Raw genomic sequence first — 20,654 nt, forward strand, 5'->3', positions numbered from 1 at the left:
TAATGGCTAGCCTCTGATTTTACTCTAGGGTTTAAGCAGTAGGAACATATTTATGATTTTCATGATAATCGACTCTTACCACATTTGTTTGCCAGTTGTGAATACAGTAATGTGTTTCACGTCTATGTTAATTAATGAGCCCCAGTGGCATGTTCTTAGTGTGTCACAGCCTGGTGCTTGGCTGCTAATTTCAAGGTTGATGGTTCAAACCCACCCAGGGGCAGAAAGAATTGGCAGTCTGTTCTGGTAAAGATCACATCCCAGGGAAGGCTATGGCACAGTTCTTGTCTGGCCCATGGGATTCCATGGGTCCAAATTGACTGGTCACGTGGCGAGTTTGGCTGCCACCGTGAAACCACCAGCTGCTCCATGGGGAAAAAAGATGAAGCTTTTCCTGCCACCTGTGAAGAGTTACAAGCTTGGAATTCCACAGGGGCGGTTCTCCTCTGTCCTTTAGGGTCACTGTGAGCCAGAATTGACTTGGCAGCAGTGATAATGTGTGAATGGCCTGATGCTATTCATTCTTGCCGATGATGATTGCGTCCTGCCACATTTTAACAGGGCTGACAAGTAGTTTCAGGAAAAGGAAGGGAAATAGGAATTTATTGGGGCCTTTCCTTTTCCATAGGCGAGCTTGTGGTGACCGAGACGAACTTCCCAACCCTCCAGGTTCATATCGCTGCATCGGCCTGCTGACCCCAGTGCCCAGATGCTTTCTCCAACCAAGCATGCTGGATCGGGGCTCAAAGCTTGTTGGCAAACTAGCAGAGTTCTATTTGCACTGTAAGAGAAAAACCTGTTCTCTGACACGTGCACCCCAATTACGTAAAATGGATCTTCTGAAAACAGTATATTGTCTCACGGGACAGGCTGGGAACAGAGAACAGCAGCCTCGCGTTATGTAAGATGGGGAGTTTGTGTGGCCGAGTATAAGCACCATGACCTGGTTCCCAGGTCACCCACAGAGGATGCTGGGATCACAAGGCACTGGTAGGGCTGGGGTGAGGTCACTGCTGGTATTTCACACTGTTCAGGGATGTAGACAGCTATAAAGAGCCCTGGGGTGCTGCCATGGCTAATGCTTGGCTACTAATTGGAAGGTTAGCTGTGTGTTAGTCAGTGAGTGACTCCATGGGGGGGAAGAGTTGGGCTTCTACTTCGTTAGGGTGACAACCTAGAACGCTCTGGTCTATCACATGGGTGACTGTGAGTCAAAGTGACTTGGTGGCACCCAACAACAACAGAGACATCGCCGAGGAAGAGAAGCCGAGTGACTTTGTTTCAAGTGACACCATGTTGTGCGATCCCATCAGGCAGCAACCCTCTGTATAACGGAAGCAAACACTACCCAGCCTTGAAGCATCCTAATAACTGTTGTGTGGGAGCGCATTGGTACAGCCACGCTGTTAATTCATGTTGCTGGGGGCCGTCTTCTTTCTGCTGACCCCGTACTCTGCCAAGCCATGGTATGCATCTCCAGGGACTGGACTCTCTCATAGCACGTCTACAGTTTGTGAGCTGGTGTCTGGCTTTTAGGAAACATACTCCTGCATTTCTTCTGAGACACGTTTGTTCAGTAGTATAATGTAGTCTTTTTCACCAACACCATAATTTAAAGGAATTGGTTCTTTGGTCTTCCTTATTGACAGGAGGATGTATTGGCATTGCACGCGTCCGGTTTCTTTTATAGAATTCATTCTTATTCATTCACTCGTTGGACAAACACATATTGAGCTTTCTACTGGGCCAAGTCTGTCTTCTCTAGGAGTTCCCCAGTTGGGAAAGAATCTGGTCAGAGTTGGTTTTAGTCCTCAAAACCTCCTGGGATTCAAACCATCCATACTTTCTCATTGCTAAGGTAACTCACTCCTTAATTAGTCAAGAAGCTGGTATCTGAAGAAGATGAAAGTATGGGGAGTGGGGTTTCGAACCTGGAGAGCTTGGGGTAGAATATTTGGCTGAGAAAATTTGGGAGCAGAACAAGGGCTTTTCAGGATGAGTTGTACTGCAGATGGCTGTACTGTGGGTTAGGCACTGGCCTGCTAACCAAACCCACCAGCCAATCTGAGGGAGGAAAATGAGACTTTCCACTCTTGAACAGAGGTGTAGCTTTAAACACCGTATCTGGGACCTCCATGTGTAGGAATCGACTCGATGGTTTTTGGTTGGATTATATTTGCCCATGTTATTTGAGAAGCCTCTGCACACTGCAAACAGTTAATATACTCAAATCTACATAGAGATGTGTCCGCAGCAAGCCCTGACGATCCACGTTTCTCCAGTTCGGCCATGGAAAACCCAATATAGCAAAGTTCGATGCTGACCCCTGTAGGGGTCCCTAAGAATTGGACACGCCTTTTGAATTGATTTGAGGTTGCTGGATGTCAACATTGTCATTGGTTGCCGAAGCGCTTCATTTCATCTGTGAAGGCGCATTATTCCAGTGGCTGAGCAAACATTTATTGAACCCCTATTGTGCTAAGCCCAGCACCAAGAGCAAGAAAACAAAACAAGCCTCTTGCTTAACAAAGACACATCCAATTAATTTTATAATGGTTTTCATGGAAAATTATTCTAATAAGAATCTGCTCTGTGACTGGAATTATTCCATTGGTTGTTGGGACACAAGAAAAATAAGCATTAAAATGTCAATAGATAGCCACTTCAGCTGGTTCTTGAAGAATGAGAACTGGCCCTTCATGTTTGGTGATAGAAATTTCCAGAAGTAAAATGGAAGTCATTCCTGACCCAGGTGGCCCTGTCCTTGTCTCCTTGGCTAGAAGCAAGACTCTGTGGGTGCCTTTGTTTGTGAGGGACTGAGAGGGGTGCTACATTGGGCAGATCTCTTGTGACTTCCAAGCCCATCATGGTCTGCCCCGTCCATTAATAAGCTGCAAAAAATATCTCAATGGCTTCAAGATTTTTGCCCATGCTTTACTTTGGATTCTGTCTTGAGAAATCAAAATCTGTAGCAAGGATGGCATTTTATCTCTCCGGGAGTGTTGAGCAGAGGGACGGCTGGCTCAAAGATGATCTCAGCAATTTCTATTTCCTGAACTGGTTGTGGGCCACTTCCCTGCCTTATTGACTAAAAAAGCAGGTGATTCATACACACAAGCCACATGCTAGGCTGCTGCAACGAGGGCTTTTCAAAGGGCCACCCTTTAAGTGCAAGTAAATAATGTAAATAACCATGTAACTGCACAGTGGGTTCTAAAAGCGTGTCCGGCGACGGATGAGAGTGAATAATGTGTGTTTTCTGATGCTGTTTGCTGCGTGTGGCAGGAAACGTTTGAAAGGGGATAAAAGAAACACGCCTGGATAATGTGCATATTTAGTCAGCCATTGCCTTCAAAGGCAAGCCGAGTTGTTCTCTGCCATCTTTAGAGCAGCATTATTGATTCCGAGCTTTACGGAGAAAATTGAGAAAATCCATTAGGGGGATGCATTTGGACACATTGGCCCCTCTGATGGGCTTCTAATGAAATCTCACTCGTTGTAGTACATTGATTTTTTGAGTCTGGCCTTTTCATTATGTAATGGGTCCTCATGGCAGCGTATTTGTTTTCATGGATGACGCCAGAGACCTGGCATATCTCTGGACTGGACTGGAAATGTCACCTACAGTTTTACCATCTCTGCATGTCTTATTACTAAGTAAAAGCTGGGTTTACCTGTAGTAGTCATGGTTGTAGTGACTCACCTTAGAAGTTTTTGGAAATTGCATTGTTGTCTGTAGTACATAGCAGCCAATTCCCATCGTTGGTTGATAACCATGAAACAAAACCTTTGTCATCTGGTATAGGTTACGTACCGTATATATTAGCGTATAAGCGGAGTTTTTCAGCACATTTTTAATGCAGTTTTTGTGGTAAAGTTAGGTGCACCGGCGGATATTCGGGTTGACTTATACTGGAGTATATACGGTAAATATCTGCCATGCCTGTAATAAGAGAAAGCAGGGCTTCTACCTCAATACCACCCAGTAGAAGGGCTTAAAAATGATGATGCAGATGTGTGATCAAAGGGAGGTGCTTTGTCTACAAAGATCAAGGCCAGCATTCATAGGGAAAGAAATTACAGTAACAGAAGAATTTAGTGTTTACATTGAGAACATGTATCTAGATCATAGCTTATCTCAGAGGCTCATACACAATTTCACAGTGCAACTAACCTTCCAGATGGGCTCACTTCCCTGGGTTCTCTGGCCATTGTGCTAGTGGGTCTTTAGTGTTGTAGTTGATAAATGTCTACCTTGGTCTTCCCAGCACGTAGCAGATGCACAATGTGATAATAAGGAAGGACTGAGGAGATAAATAGACAAGTAGGGAGTTGAAATACAGAAAGATCAATGAGCCTCTCTCCAAAGTGACGTGATTCAACATCTACTCTGGGGGATCTTCCTGGGGTCTTTGCTGTGCCATAGCTCCGGTTTGAGTTTATTCTAGGGAAAGAGAGCACTGTAGAATCAGGGATTAGTTTGGGGGTTTGGAACTCACTTCTCTCCATTACATGCCACCCCATGCCCCACTTAAAATAGTGTTTCTTTTTCCCAGCTGTAATCTGCTGTTTTATCCCTTCTCTTTCTATTTTCGTTCTTTGTTCTCTTTCTCTTCCCTTCTTCTCAGAGACATTCTCTTGACATTCAAACGTGAGCTTGCTGCCATTCTATCCCGTCTCATAGCGACGCTACAGGACAGAATAGACCTACCCTCACTCCTACCCCCGAGCAGCTGACGGGCTCAAACCGTTGACCTTGTGGGTAGCAACTCAGTGGGAAGCCTGTGCCATCAGGGAGCTTTGGAGATATTCTCAGTTCTTCCAAGTCTTCATAAATTCATTAAAGTCAGTTTCACCTGGTCTTTGCAAGTCCCTGTCTTGGCTTTGCCTTCACTTCACGGTCACTGGTCACTGTCCCACAGTGCCCATTTTTTCATACACCAGGTCACTTTGCACCCTCGCCTCTCCCGCCTGTCTTAACCTTTTGACATATAGCTCTTCCTGCTGCTCCCGAAAGTTCTCTCATCCCCAACCAGTGAAGTTCGCACGTTATTTTACAAATTCAGCAAACATTTACCAAGCCCCTGTTTGTGCTCATTATCTGCTCAGTCATCGTCTCAGAAACGATAGCTTTACACTTTGGGCAAGAAACACTATTGAATCAATGGCAGAGGACGATTCTTTCCATCACTTTCCTAGTACATGTAGACCCTCTCTCCATGACCCAGCTTTGGTGGGTGTCTCCCCACTGGCTGTTTACACCAGTTGGTGAGAATCCTCTCCTCGTCCCAGATGGGAAGAGGGTTTTTGTACAGTCATGACTAGCCATTTCCTCTTGTTCTCTCTCACAGAATTGCTCTGTTTCCCTGTCCTCACCTGTAGAGAGTGTATCCACTCTTCCGGGAAACTGAGGAGCCCTCCGGACGTGCAGTGGGCTGGGCTGCGAGCTGCAAGGGCAGCCATTTGAGCGTATCGGCTGCTTCAAGGAGGAAAGAGGAGATGTTCTGCTCCTGCAGACAGTTTCGGGCTCAGAAATCCACTGGGTGATCCTTCCACCCAGCCCTATAGGGTCTCCATGAGTTGGAATTGCCCCGTTGGCATTGGAGTTTTTGTTTGGTTAGACCCAGAAGGAAGTGCTAGACGGGAAGGTTTTCTGCCTTCGTAGATCCGACTCTTTTGAAAATGTATTTTTTATCGTTAGTTAGGTGGGGAGTTTGCGCTTCAGACCATCAAGTCCACGTTCAACAGTTCAAACTACTCATCAACCCTTTACCCCTGATTTCCCTTCCCCCTTTATAGACCCACACCCTCCCTGTGACCCAAATCGACGACACCTGTCCACCTTCCAGTCTGTTGTTTCATCCTCCCATCCTTGCCCTCCCTCCCTTGAACCTCTAAAATTGGTCCAACTCCTCTCCTTTGGGGGAAATTGGGTTGTAAACGCGTGTGTATGTATGTGTATACTTTCCCACAGACTTCTTGCACATCCTTACGATAAGGCACAGCGCTGACATTTTTGTTGAGACAAGAGAATACATTGTCTTGAAAAGGCTTTCTGTTGCTTTTTATGAATTCGTGGTACTTAGGTTTGCCTCCCACAAGTTGACGTGGACTGACAACTCTTACTGTAGTTCTCTCTTTCCAGAGGTTATGCCTAACCCGTAACTATTGGTTAAGAGCTCAGGTGTCTGAGTTAAGCACTGGGCTGTGATCACAAGGTCAGCAGTTCTAAACCCACCAACAGCTTTCCGCCTGTAAAGAGGTCCAGTTGCTATGAGTCAGCATTGATTCGATGGGGTGAGCTTGGTTCAGTTTTATGTTAGTTTTAACTGTTGGTAGGGTTTGAATTGCTTTAGAGGAGCTTTGAGTAGGTCAGGCACTGACAATGGTCATTCCAACTGACCATGGTCATTGTCACCTGGCATTGATGTGGCTTGACTGCAAATCGTGGGGGGAGCCATGTGGTGGAGTACAGACTGGCAGGAGCTCTAAAAATGCACACAGGCTAGTCGATTTTCATCCACTTCCCCCCTACTGTGACGGAGAATAATGGCTTTGTCCATTTCCAAGAAAAGGGCCAGTTTGTTGAGAATTAGAGATGGTTGGCCATACCCAAGGATTTCCGGCTGCTCTCTATATACCAGTGGTTCTCAACCTTCCTAATGCCTTGACCCCGTAATACAGCTCTTCGTGTTGGGGTGATCCCCCTCCCCCAACCACAATATTAATTTCATTGCTACTTCATAACTGTCATTTTGCTCCTGTTATGAATCGGGTGACCCCTGTGAAAGGGTTGTTGGACCCCCCCAAAGGGGTCGCGACATATATACCCTCGACAAGATGGATTGCACAGGGCTCACTCATAGGACCCGTCGTGCGGAGGGTGCGGGACTGTGTGTGGTTCCGTTGCTCATAAGGGTGGCTCTGCGTGGAGCCCACTCGAGGGCTCCAAAAACAGCAACTCTCTCTTCACTGGAAACGTGTACAGTGTCGTTGCATTGCGTCCTTCTGTGTATGGAGTTGAGTGTTTCTTGTTCTTGTTTTTCTCTTGTAGTCCGACTTGCTTCAGCTGGCTGGATCGAGAATTTGGGTCTCTCTGGCAGGAGTCACTCTCAATCCTGCAGACACTGCTCATGTGACAGTTGTGACTTCACACGTTACTTTCAAGAATAATCATTCATGAATTGCTGGGGATAGAACCCGTTTAACCTGAGCAGAGTCCCTGGTGGTGCAGAGGTTCATTGCTGAGCTGCTAACCGCAGTGTTGGTGGTTCAAACGCACCAGCTCTCCTCAGGGAGAGGATGAGATTATCTGCTCCGTAAAGACCCATAGTCCCAGAAACCTCAAGGAGCAGTTTTGCATAGTACCCACAGGGGCACTGCGGATCCACTTGATGGCGGGGGGGTGGGTGGTGAACCCTGAATTAACTAAAGCCCCATCTCACTGACACTGAGTGGATGCTGACTCGTAGGGACCCTTTAGAAACAAGGTAGAACTGCCCTTGTGAGTTTGAGACCTTAACTCTTTATAGTGTAGAAAACCCTGTCTTTCTCCCAAGTCACTGCTGGTGGCTTTGAACTGTTGGCTTTGTAATTCTCAGGCCAGCGTGTACTCACCGTCAGCAGGGCTCCTTGAATTCACGAAGAGCCACCCCAGTCCATTCCCATCGCTTGTACTTACCAAGGCCACCTCGGATGGCTTGCTTTGGAACTTTGTGTTCCTACGTTATGATCTGGCCTGGTTGCCTAGCAGATGCTGTCTAAGTCAAGGGACCCTCCAGTCTCGTCCACAAGCTGCAAATTAAGATGTGCAGCAACTGAAAACTTGCCGGATGCCTGGCACCTTCCACCTCCTTCCGGCTGCACATCGCTGTTGAAAATCATGATGAAACAGCATTTGCTTGTGAAGTCCAGGCTACCAAGACATCCCTTTGGAAAACATAAGCAAAATGCTACTTAGGCTACTTAAAATCTACTTAAGTTTTTTTGTTTCCTTTTATATATATATATATATATATATATATATATATATATATATATATATATATATACTGATGCCTCAGAGGTATGAAATTATTAATTGCTTAATTATTAACAAAGAAGCCTTCCAGAATATAAGTTCCACATGTATGATGATTTATTAATGTATTTTATTTTTCCTTTGCAAAGCACCACTTCTGAATAGTTTGAGATGTTGTGTTTTGAGGACAATAGACCAGTTTTTATGTTTTCCTGTTGTCTTGCTTGTTAATGGAGTTACCCGTGTGTTCTTGTGTGGAAATAATTAATTACCTCTCCCAAATACCAGACTTAGTTTTGCCCAAGTCTATTGATGCATTTTTCTTTATTGACATTCAAACTCAGTGACCCGTGTGCCAGCCATGCATTCCACTACCTATCTTGCTTGTATGTGATCTCATTTAGTCCTTAGAGTCATGCCGGGACATACCTTAAGAATGGTACCATCTTGCCCAAAGACAACCACCTAACATACTTTGGTCACATCTTCAACTTTATCAAGGAACTTTGGTTCATTCCCAGCATCCTCTAAGGCACGTGCATGTTCTTCTAAGATGGAAACAGATGCAGAAAGAGGTCCTGATCACATGATGGAGCAACTGTAGAACTTCATAGTGGCTTCCCTGTAGATTTGCTGACAGCCTTTCCGGTGTAACCTGTTTGGGGACCATTCAGCGAAACTCTATTCTCATGGTTTTGGATAAAATGGAAGGAGGTTGGTTGGGTACTAATTAACCTGATGTTGTCTTGATGAGAGGATTTTCGTGCGGAGGAAGAAGACAGGAAATACGAACAGCTTGCAGAGTAGTGAATATAGTGACTTTCAGATCCCAAGGAGAAAATAGATATAAATTATGTCCAAGTTTGACTTCATCCACTAGTGATATAACGTACAAATCTCTCTTGGAAGAAGTACAGCCAAAATGCTCCTTAGATACAAGGATGGCAAGACTTTTTCTCATGTATGTTGAACAAGTCGGGAGAGACCAGTCCCTGGAGAAGGACAACATGCTTGTTAAAGTGGAGGGGCAGCAGAAAAGAGGAAATCCCTTACGGAGATGGGCAGACACAGTGGCTGCAGCAATGGGCTCTGGCACAGGAGCATTTGTGAGGATGACGCAGGACCAGGGAGTGTTTTGTTCGGTTGTTCAGAGGGTTGTGATGGGTGAGAACCGACCCCATGGCACACAACAGCTAGATGCGCCATAGAGCTCGGTTGTCTGTCCCTTGTCAGCCTTACAGATGTAAGCATGTTTCTGAGAAGCGGGCCTGGGCCACAGAGCGATGTGTAGTAATCGAAGCAATGGTGTGATGCCTGCCATTCCCGTGGTTTGGGGGCAGTCAGTTCCTGGAAACTGGTGTCCGGTATGAAAGACTGTGTTTTCTGAATAGGGCCAATTTTGTCCTTGAGATTGACAGTTTTGTTTTTAAATCCAAACGGAGGGGAAAATGACTGAGGAATGGTTATAACCAACAACGTGTTAACAAAACGAGCGCTCAACTCTTACAGGTGATGACCCTGTAGCATAGCCCAGCAACTGAAATTCAGCAAACAGGCTGGGAGAAGCATCGAAGTTTAGTGAACGAGAACGGCGCTTCCTACCCAGGTGCAGAAGGGCTCTTGAGGTTACCTAGTTATTTGGATGGCCCTGGTCTCCAGGGAAATTCTTCTAGGAAGGCTGTTGACAAACACACCCAATCCTTAGACCCGCTGTTGTTACTTCTCCTTCTCAGAAATCTTGGATCCCATGTTGTTCCCTTAGCAGACCACTGATTCAACATTTTGCTTAAAAGGCTAATGAAAGGGAAGCGTGCCCATGCATAGAGCCCTCACAGTTCACTGGAAAGCCCTCTGAACCGCTTCCCTGAGATCCGCACTGCCTTGCTAGGTAGGGCGTGGGCATCCTGGGTCTTTGGACACTCTTGGTCAGATCCAAAGGCAGGGAAGGGTAGTGTGGGCATGTGCTCGCACCTGGAGCCAGCAACTGGATTGTAGAACCCCAGGCATGGGAAAGAGTGGACGTGCTGCCAAGGGGGTGGCCAGCTCAGAGCTCTGCTCGCCAGGGCTATGGGGGCCACCAACTCGGGCTCCTTCAGGAGCACTTGAGGGCAGGCCAGGGCAGTCATCTCCATGGCTCCTTGAGTCTTAACACCAAGTCGCTTTCCCTTTGGCGCAGAATGAGAAGAAGGGTCTTACCCTACACTTCTGCTTAATCTGTGAGCTTCTGAGGTATCCTTGTGAAGATGCAAGGCCTAGCATACTCGTCCGCAGAGTTTTCAGAAGAGGGTGGAGCAGGACAGGGAGGAGAATTTGTTTACAAAACGCCAGCCTCTCTCTTTTTCTGTCCAACTCATGGTGCTTTGATCTCTCTTTTATGTCTGGGTACTGAATCTTCGGCCTTCTTGTGTTTAAAGTCAGCGCGGCCTCCTGTTGATATTCCCAGCCCAGGGCTGTTGGGATGAAAAGCTGAGAACTGCCCGGAACTCTTTCTCAACTTTTGAACTCCAAACAAAATCTCCCAACCTTCGCTCTGTCAAAATGGTGACATGCCCCGGGTTGGCTTTTCTGTTACGGCAAACGTAGATTTTTAGACATTGAAAAAAAAATCATACCCGGTTTCATAATGAACTCTGTTTAACTTGGTTCTGAACCGATAAGACAATTCAGGAAATGGTTTTGGCCTGTATGAACAAAGTCATGTTTTGCCTTAGAAGAAATGCTGTATAGGAATGGGTTTCAATAAAAACAAACCAAGATTTCTCTCAGCCTAAGTGCTGTAATTGGTGGTGATAACCCTGCTGAGACCTCAGCTTTATGGAAGGTAGGCGCCCACAGTCAGAGACTTCAACTTTGGCAAAATTCAGATTTTTCTGGAACCATCTCAACAGGTCATCTTTCTCAGGAACTTAATCCATTTCATAGAATTCAAGACAGTCTACCCCATTTTTTTTCCCATGAAGAAAGTGAATCGAGGCCCAAACTTTGGCCTCTGACTCCACCCTGTGGGACACAGGATACCATTGCCCCGGACGGTTTCCCATGCTGTAACTTGGCCTCATCTTCCATGAAGTGGTCACTGGGACCTTTCGGTTAGCAGCCGCGCGCTCTAAGCACGGCATTCTCAGGCAGCGCTCCCTCGAGAGATTAACTTACATATAAATAAAATGGTGCCCTGCCAGTTTTAAACGTGTCTCAGGAGTCTGTACTGGGAAAGTGGGGAATGTGCTCGCATTTACTGAGGCGGAAGTGCCTTTTGCCCAGGACTTGGCTGCCTTTCCTTGCCAGCAGCAAGTGGGCGGGAGCAGGTTTCAGCAGGCAGAGCAGATACCCCGGGTGGGAGGACCCACATGGTTGAGCTCGCAGTGATGTGTCCTGAGAAGCAGCCACCGGCTGCTGGCTGGCTGTATAAAATGGACGCTCTCTCTCTGATGGCCCAGAGGTTAAAATTGCTCAGCTGTCTACTAGAAAGGCAGCCATTCCAACCCAGCAGCCACTTTGCAGGGTAAAGAGGAGGCAGTGGGCTTCCATAAAGATGTATGCTGCGTTGGTGGGTGCTCCCGAACAGTTCCGATCCACAGCAGAAGGAAACCCTGCCCGGTCTTGAGCCCACTGGTACAGCCCCTGTTTCAGTCCATCTCCTTGCGGGCCTGCCTCGTTTCACTGTACCAGGCCATGATGTCTTTCTTCAGCAACTAGCCTTGGAAAACCCCAAGGGAGTTCTCTGCCCTCTGGGATTGCTGGGAGTCAAACTTGATTCGACCCTACAGCAGTGAGTGGGCTTGGGCTTTGTGGTGGTGGGTTGGTGTGGCTTTCTTGGTTTGCATTAAGCTTGAATTCCAGCAGGATTGGAAAACCCTGCCCAGAAGATCAGCTACTTCTGGATGAGGCAGATGGGACAGTGGTGTCAAGAAAGCAGTCTTCACGTTTTCAGGAGTTTCCTTGTGGTTTGTAAATGGATTTACCATGTAGGAAGTAGATTCCTTGATCAGTTTTAGATGACTAAGTATTGAGCTTATATAGTTCACTGATACTTAAGGAAACCTGGTGGCATAGTAATTACACATTGGGTTTCGAACAGAAAGACCAGCAGTTCGAAACCACCAGCTGCTCCATGGGAGAAAAATGAGGTTTTCTACTGAGAAGAGGCACAATCTTGGAAACCCACACGGGCCATTCTACCCTTTCCTCAAAGGTTGTTAAGAGTCAGAGTGTACTTAATGGCTGTGAGTTTCATTTTTTGTTGTTTTACTTGATATAGAGTGAATAAACAAACTTGTTTTTAGTTTATCATTGCAGGCTTGGTAATTGTGTGTTTCAACATCGTGATAGAGCTCTCCGAAGCCCTGCGGCACTGTGGGATAAGCATTAGACTGTGAACTGCAGAGGTGGTGGTTCAAACCCATCAGACACTCCTTAGGAGGAGGACGAGGCTGTTTGCTCCCATATTAACCCGATAACAATGGGTTTGATTTGGGGGTTCATGAAACTCCGGTGGTGCGATCGCTATGTGCTTGCCTACTAACCAAAAGGATGACTGTTCAAATCTAAAGTCAAAAAGACCTTGCGACCTGCTTCCACACGGATTCTAGCCTCCAGAACCCTGCAGGCCAGTTGCCGTGTTGCCCCGGGTCACTGTGATTCAAAAATCAATCCAGTGGGCCCTGAGAGCAACATGCTGCTGGTGAAGCCAGAAGGCTCCTCCCCCACACTTGACTAAAGTGTATGCGAAGATTATTCTAAAAATTGGGGGTTCAGAATTCTTCCCACTTAGCTTCTTCTCCCCAAGATTTCTATACATCCCTGAACTGCTTGTCAAAGGGTTTCATCATCAGTGGAGTGTGACAGGCACACAGTCAGGGCTCTGGGCTGCCAACGGAAAGGAAAGCTCGGAGGTTTGTATTCCCATCGCCAGAACCAACACCAGCCGCCTCGTGCTTGAAGCACATACCAGAAATCCTTTCGATGACAGTTAGTCTTTGATGGTCCCTGTTCCTTGTAATGCTTATAAAGGTCAACGCTAGCATTTGTGGGTATTATGGGTGTCCCAGTGGCTTAGTGGGTGTGTGTTGGGCTGTTATCCGTGAGACCCACAGTTTGAAACCGCCGGCACCCTCCTCAGGAGAAATGGGGGGCTCTTTACTCTTGTAAACAGTTACAGTCTTCGAAGGGATCAGGTATCAAGCATCATGGAACAAAAAATCATATCATTGAAAATGTGGGTGAGTGCAGAGTGGAGACTCAAAGCCCAAGGGTAGCCAACCGGACACCCCTTACTGAAGGGTTGTGGGGAGGAGATGAATCAGGTCGGGTGCAGGGTAGCAACGATGAAACATATAACTTTCCTCTAGTTCTTAAATACTCCCCCCGCCCCCACACTATCATGATCCCAATTCTACCTTGCAAATCTGGCTAGATCAGAGGATGTACATTGGTACAGAGAGCAACTGGAAACACAGGGAATCCAGGACAGATGACTCCTCCAGGACCAGTGATGAGAGTGGTGATGCCTGGAGGGTGGAGAGAATGTGGGGTAGAAAGAGGGAACTGATTACAGGAATCTACATATAGCCTCCTCCCTGGGGGAGGGACAGCAGAGAAGAGGGCAGGGGGAGACGTCAGACAGTGTAATATATGACAAAATAATAATAATTTATGAATGATGAAGGGTTCATGAGATAGGGGGAGTGGGGAGGGAGGGGGAAAATGAGCAGCAGATATTAAAGGCTCAAGGAGAAGGCAAATGTTTTGAGAATGATGATGGCAACAAATGTACATATGTTCTTGACACAATGGATGTATGTATGGATTGTGATAAGAATTGTATGAGCCCCCAATAAAATGATTAAAAAAGCAAAACAAAACAGTTAGAGTCTTGGAAACTCACATGGACCATTCTACCCTGTCCTACAAAGTCATGATGAGTCTCCACCGAATCACTTGCACTGTGGTTCTCTGGTTTTTTTAAAAGGATGTCTCAATAGTTTTCTACTTTGTTTCTATGTGCACCTTTCCCCCCACAATCCAAAAGTAGAGTGTTCCCATGGAAACTTTTGTAGTCCAAAATGACGTAAAGCAAAGAAGCAGTGACCAGTAATGGGAAAGTGAGTGTTCCCAGACCCCCCTACTAACCTACCAAATCATATCAAATAACACACACAACCTAAAGGAACACTGAGTGCTCACACACACAGTTCAAAGCTTGGGGTCTGATGCTCTGGTCCTTCCAGGGGAAGGAACTTAGGGGCCCTGTTCCTGCTCGCTGGGGCACCTGCTGTCTTTTCAATAGCTGCCTGCAAGAGAATTTAGGAATGCCAGGGATACCCATGTTGGCTTCCTAGGGCCGCTGGAAGATGATCACAACCTGGGTTTGTATTGTGTCCCACAAACATTCTTTGTGTCCCAGTTTGGAGGACGGGGACGGAAGTCGGCACTTACGGTGTCGGCAGGGCCTGCTCCCTGTGAAGGCTCTGGGGTTAAACCTTCCTTGCTTCTTTCTAACTCTGGTGGTTACTGGTAATGCGTGGTGTTCTACAAGGTCGGCAGATGGAATTCACCAGAGGACAAAGATGAGACTATTTCTGGAGAGGTTTACGTCCTTGGGATCCCTAATCATAACAGACTCAATGGTACTGGCAGGGCGTCTTAGGTTGAGACTTACGGTATTTTCAAATAAGGTCTCTTTGTGAGATTGCAGGTTGTGGGTGGATGTGACTTTTGCATTGGGTGTTCAGAAGCACAGAATCTTGTAAGAATTGAAAATTTACAAGATAAAGAAAGGAATTCACTACAGGATTGTGCGACGTCCAAGGTTACCCTCTGATACCTCTTATAAGTTCTCACTAGATTTAAAAAACATTTTTGTTTTTGTTCTCATTAGCTTGACATTTGTTATTTTATAGGAAATGGGGGGACACCGAGGTTAAGTAACTTGTCCAAAGATTCCGGTGTGTGTACTCTGCGAGTGGGACACGGGGTCTGAGCCACCCCAGGCTGCACCAGCCTTGGTCCAGCCTGGGTAACATCCTGAGGGACCACAGCTCCACCCTGTCGCCTGCTTCTTAAGGAAGTTCCCTCAGACCTCCTCGATGGTCCCGGTACCATCCTGCTACTTTGTTGTATTGGCCTTTACCTTATAGCGCCTGTTCTGTGAGCTCCGCTAGGGAGAATTCCCATCTCGGCTACATTAAAGGAGGAGACAGGTGGCATACTGTCTGCTCAATGGCACTGATAAGAAGATAGAGCGACTTGATAAGAATAGCAGGAGGTCTGGTGGTGTTGTGGGTTACACGTTGGCCTGCTAACCACTCGGTCAGCAGTTCAAAACCACCGGATGCTCCACAAGAGAAAGACGAGGTTCTCTAATCTAGTCAGGATTTGTGGTCTTGGAAACCCACGGGCCCAGTTCTACTCTGTCCTATCGGGTGGCTATGATGAATAACCTGATGTGAGGGAGTGGTTTGGTTTGGTTTAGGATTGTGCAGAACACAAGCTGGAAACACAATCTAGGAAACAAGGCAAAACCAAACCCTCAAAGCAGCTGCCCTCTGACTCCGGGTGATGCCTGCATGCGGGACTGGAGGCACCACCTGCGGCTTTCACTGGCAGTGAGCTTTTCATGAGTAGCTATCCGTGTCTTGTTCTGCCCGAGTTGATTTATAAACCACCAGGCTTTGATTAGAAAATGAGTGCTTAACCATTTACACCACCAAGGGACTCCCAACCCCTCCTAGGGAACAGTTCAGAGATTTTAAATTGTACATTTACCCATTCCTGGGCTGAGGCACCGAATCGTCTCTGGGACCTTTCCCCAAATCCTCTTGGGAAAGAGGCAGGCTGCCCTGCTTTTCCCCTGTAGCTCTAGAGCAGCAGTTCTCAACCTGTGGGTCGCGACCCCCTTTGGGGGTCAAATGACCCTTTCACAGAGGTCGCTCGATTCATAACAGTAGCACAATGACAGTGATGACGTAGCAATGGAAATTTTATGGTGGTTGGGGGTCACCACAACCTGAGGAACTGTATGAAAGGATCACGGCATTAGGAAGGTTGAGAACCGCTGCTCTAGAGCATTCTCGAGTCCTCTCTTGATCTCTCATTATGACAAACCCTGCAAACCAGTGAACGTCTTAGTCACTTTGTGTATTTGTGACTTAGGCAGCAAATACAGGTTGGGAACCAGCCTGCCCGCTCTCTACCCAGAAACGAATTGCTGCGGGTCTTGAAACAGTGAGGAGAATGAGGCTGCAACTGTGTTTCAGAAACCCATTGTAGCAACTTTGATGTTAGGTTGGCGAACTCTAAACTCGTAGGGCCGGCCATGCAGACGTCCTGCTGTTCTGTGCCCCGTAGGCCCCGCTAACACCAAATTCATACCCAGTCTTCCCTTCTGTCATTTTAAATTGTTCTGTTATCGAATTGGAAGAAGATTGTAATGGCCAACCTGCCTCCCCCCCCCCCATTTTTTAGCTCAACCTGTTGCCCCCAAATATTTCTTGAAATATCAGGCATGGGTTTAATATTTAATATTTATTCTAGACCATTTATACATGCCAGCCAATAAAAATGCAAACAAAGAGTTATAAATTATAATTTAAAAATATTTGGTCTCATTCCTTTATTTTTGTTCATGTGATTTCTTATGAAACAAGAGTGTGTGTGATTGTCTTGGCACCGTAAATGCTTGATTTCACTACTTCAGGAAGAAAGGTCCCAAAATTATGGCCCATGGAACCCAGTAATAATTTCCCGATGTGACATCACTCACCTCATTTCTTCCTCGTGTTTCCAATTCCGTTTCTCCTCCTTTCCTGCCTCTGGACTTTGTCCTTGGGCAGATGCTGCCTTTTGGTCCTCGAATCCTTGTTCTCAGGTGTGTCCCCTCTCTAGTGTTCCTGAGCATCTTACAGATCTGACTACTGTTTGACTGAAAATTGAGCTATGGAGCCCAGAGAATTTCTTGGGTTGTAAATTTATGCCACTGGGAAGGAACTCTGGTGGCATAAATGGGTTACATTGGGCGACTCAATGCAAGGTCAGCAATTTGAGACCACTAGCTGTTCTGAGGGAGAAAAACGAAGCTTTCTGCTCCCCTAAAAAAGGACGTTTTGTGGTTGGGGTTTCAGCATAAGGTTTATGAGACACAGTCTAGTCCAGAAGGCTTTACCAGTCTGCCAGGGCAGCCTCTGACGGGACAGAGTCAGGTGGTGGTCTCACCCGTGCTCTATCACCACCACTGAATTTAGCTTATCGTGGGGACAGGAGGGGGGTTCATCTCTGCCATGTATAGCACTTGCTCTATCACAGAAAAGCAACCAGTTTTCCACCAACAGCAGCTTCTACAGGGGGTCATAAAACCCCCCGTGAGGGAGGGCCGGTGGTGCCTGTCCGGGTCTGACCAGTATTCTGGGCTGACTTGGAGTCATGCCCTGTGCCTGGAGGAGAAACATCCAAACACACTCAGCCAGAATCATGGTGACAGCCGCAAGGGAGTGTGACTGGAGGCTTCCTTTTGAGTGAAAAGCACTGCTGGTGACCTCTGACCTTGTAGAGGGAGCTTGCTTGCATTCTCATCAGGATGATGGCCGTGCAGAGGATTTTAAAAACTGAGAATCCATTAAGAAAAGAGAGCGAGAAAGAGAGAGAGCACCTGAGGAGCCGTGTGTAGCAAGACGCTGTCCTATGTTAACTGCTCCTGCGTCTGTAGACCTTGGTCTTTTCCCAGACTTTCTCGCTTCTCTGGACACCCACATCAATCCCAGCGCTTGAGAATGGCCTGTCTTTGGAGCCTCGCTCGGGCTCCAGGAAGTTGGGCTGTGTGCTGCATCCCTGCTGTGCCGTTACCCTAGACAAGATTGCACAGTGATGCAGCCACGCTGCCTAGCTACCCTCTAGATGTCAGATGGCGGTGGCTGCCATTTTGTATGTGAAGGTCCAGGACATGGAGCTTGGACCGGCGAGATGGAGACTAGAGATGGGAGGCAGGCCCGCCTGCACACCCCCCTGGACAGGCTCCCTCTAACTGCCACGTCTGATTTCAGCTATGAGTTTGGAAGTCTTTCATTTCCCCACTGCGGCCTCCTTGAGTCCTCCCTTTTAAATTACATTTTATTTTCTTTGTCGACATGATGGCTGTCGATGGAAGACAGCAGTGGCCGCGCCCCATTTTCTCAGGGACCTTGAGTTCATGCGTGCATGCATGGGGTACCGCCGCCCCCCAAACTCGAAGCCGGTTCTTCTTGTGTGCAGACATGGCCTCTCACCTCTCTGTTGCCTTGTGTTTCCTTCCAGAACTCCACGATGGGAGGCAAGCTGAGCAAGAAGAAGAAGGGGTACAACGTGAACGACGAGAAGGCCAAGGACAAAGACAAGAAGGCTGAGGGGACAGGGACCGAAGAGGAGGCCACCCCGAAGGAGAATGAGACCCAGGGGGCGGCTGAGACCACCGAGGTGAAGGAGAAGACAGAGAAAGATGCTCAGGACCCCGCAAGCAAGCCCGAAGAGATGGAAGGCGAGAAAGACAGGGCGGGGGCCAAGGAAGAAGCCCCGAAGGCGGAGCCCGAGAAGACGGAGGGGGTAGCCGAGGCGAAGCCTGAGCCCCAGAAGGATACCGAGCCGGAGCAGGCCTCGGCTCCTGCCCCCGCGGCCGGCGGGGAGGCCGCCACAGCACCCGAAGCCAGTGCCGAGGCCAAGCCTGAGCCCACAGCACCCACTAAAGCCGACGACAAGGGCGCGGAGGAAGGGGAACCCAAAAAGACTGAGGCTCCCGCAGCACCAGCCGCCCAGGAAACGAAAAGTGAAGGGGCCCCAGCTTCAGACTCAAAACCTAGCAGCACTGAGGCTGCGCCCTCTTCCAAGGAGACCCCCGCCGCGACGGAAGCGCCCAGTTCGACCCCCAAGGCCCAGGCCCCTGCAGCCCCAGCAGAAGACGCCAAACCTGCTGAGACCCCGGCAGCTAATTCGGATCAAACCGTAGCAGTGAAAGAGTAAAAAAGGACAGCCTATGGAAAAAGATAATGCCACTTACAGAAGCAACCTGTCTCTCTCTCTCTCTCTCTCTCTCTCTCTCTCTCTCTCTCTCTCTGCTCTACTAACTTGTTTCAAATTGATTGGAAGTAATGATATGTATTGCCCAAAGGGGAGGTTAAATAAAAAGAAGAATGTTGGTCCCATTAAGGGAGGGAGGGGGTGGGGAGAATCCAAATCGTATTTTTGTGGGGAAATATCTAATATACCTTCAGTCAACTTTACCAATCAGTCTTGGATTTTAAAGATAAACGTCTGAAAGTGTCGTACATCTTTTGTACCAAACTGCTGACCCATGCCCCCACCCGCTAAGATCCGAGCATCTCTCTCTTCTCTTCTCCAGTGGGGTCGCGAGCTGCGGGTTTGATTCTGCCCACGGCGCCTGTGCCAAGGGAATCAGATCTCTCTGAAAGCAGTATTTTCTGTGTTCTTTTTACTTTACAGCCTTTCTTATTTTGATATTTTTTAAATGTCCTGGATGAATGCCAACTTTCAGACTGAGCCCACTTAGCTTGTCCACATGTATCTCCATGCCACCCCTCTCCCCGTCCCCATTCTTCCTCCAGATATTTTTGGGAGTGACAAACATTCTCTCATCCTACTTAGCCTACCTAGATTTCTCATGACGAGTTAATGCATGTCCGTGGTTGGGTGCACCTGTAGTTCTGTTTTATTGGTCAGTGGAAATGAAAAAAATTAAACAACAAAAAACCCCAAAAAAAACAAAAACAAAAAAAAAACAACCAAGTCTGCGTTCATTGCAGTTCTAGTTTCTCTTCCATTCTGTGTCTGAGACACCCACACACCGCTCATTGGAAAATGGAGAAAAAAATTTTAAAAACACAAAAAAATGTACAATGGATGCATTGAAATTATATGTAATTGTATAAATGGTGCAACAGTAATAAAGTTAAACAATGAAAAAAGATCTCATAAGGACTATTGTTTTTCTCTTATTCTGTCCCTGTCACCATGTTCTTGCTCCTCCTGTGGGGGACTAGCTTGCTCCAGATGGGGAATTGTCTTGGTAAATAAAAGCGGGGATCCTTAAGTTTTTATAAATGTTGACCTCTTTTCAAAATAAGAGCAACCTCAGTGCTGAAAAGTTCTACAGGGTCTCATTGAGGCACTCCATACAACTGCAGGTATAATGGATTGATTTCAAAACACATTTGAATTAAAATGAAACAAACCCCAAACACACATCCAAGACAAGAAATAAAGCTGGTCTTGAGGGAGGGGGAATAAATAGTTTTATTGAAACCAGATGTGTGTCAATTGTAGAAGCCCTGGCAGTGATTTTAATCCAGCCCCCCTTAGGCCCTATTTCTGTGGCTCAGTGAAAAAGCGGGTTCTAAAGAAGGTTATGAGGGGGTTAATGAGACAGCCACTGTGCGCATACAACAGAGAACTGACCTGTGAGGTGACCTTGTACTTGTCCTGGTTCTGTGACTGCAACTTTGCATGATCTTTGAGGCATGTCTAACCTTTTTAGCTGCCCCCTCGCCTTACACACAAAAGAGCTTGGTCATAGCGAGATGGGTCGGAATCGACTTCATGACCAACAACAGCAGCCGGAAGGTTGGATGTTCATGGCTACACAGAGGCACCTCTT

At 47.1% G+C, this 20,654-nt stretch overlaps 1 protein-coding gene across 2 annotated transcripts in view; it reads left to right on the top strand.

Moving 5' to 3' along the window:
* BASP1 (brain abundant membrane attached signal protein 1) overlaps positions 1–19,967 on the top strand; it is a 63,965-nt gene extending 43,998 nt beyond the window's left edge. For both annotated transcript variants that reach the window (XM_075540885.1, XM_075540886.1), the window contains one exon: positions 18,305–19,967. In XM_075540885.1, the coding sequence (XP_075397000.1) occupies positions 18,314–19,003 (690 nt within the window). In that variant the 5' untranslated portion in view covers positions 18,305–18,313 and the 3' untranslated portion in view covers positions 19,004–19,967. The remainder of the gene's footprint in view (positions 1–18,304) is intronic.
* Positions 19,968–20,654: the final 687 nt, after the last annotated feature.

This window comes from Tenrec ecaudatus, chromosome 2 (assembly GCF_050624435.1).
Source record: "Tenrec ecaudatus isolate mTenEca1 chromosome 2, mTenEca1.hap1, whole genome shotgun sequence".
Lineage (NCBI taxonomy): Eukaryota > Metazoa > Chordata > Mammalia > Afrosoricida > Tenrecidae > Tenrec > Tenrec ecaudatus.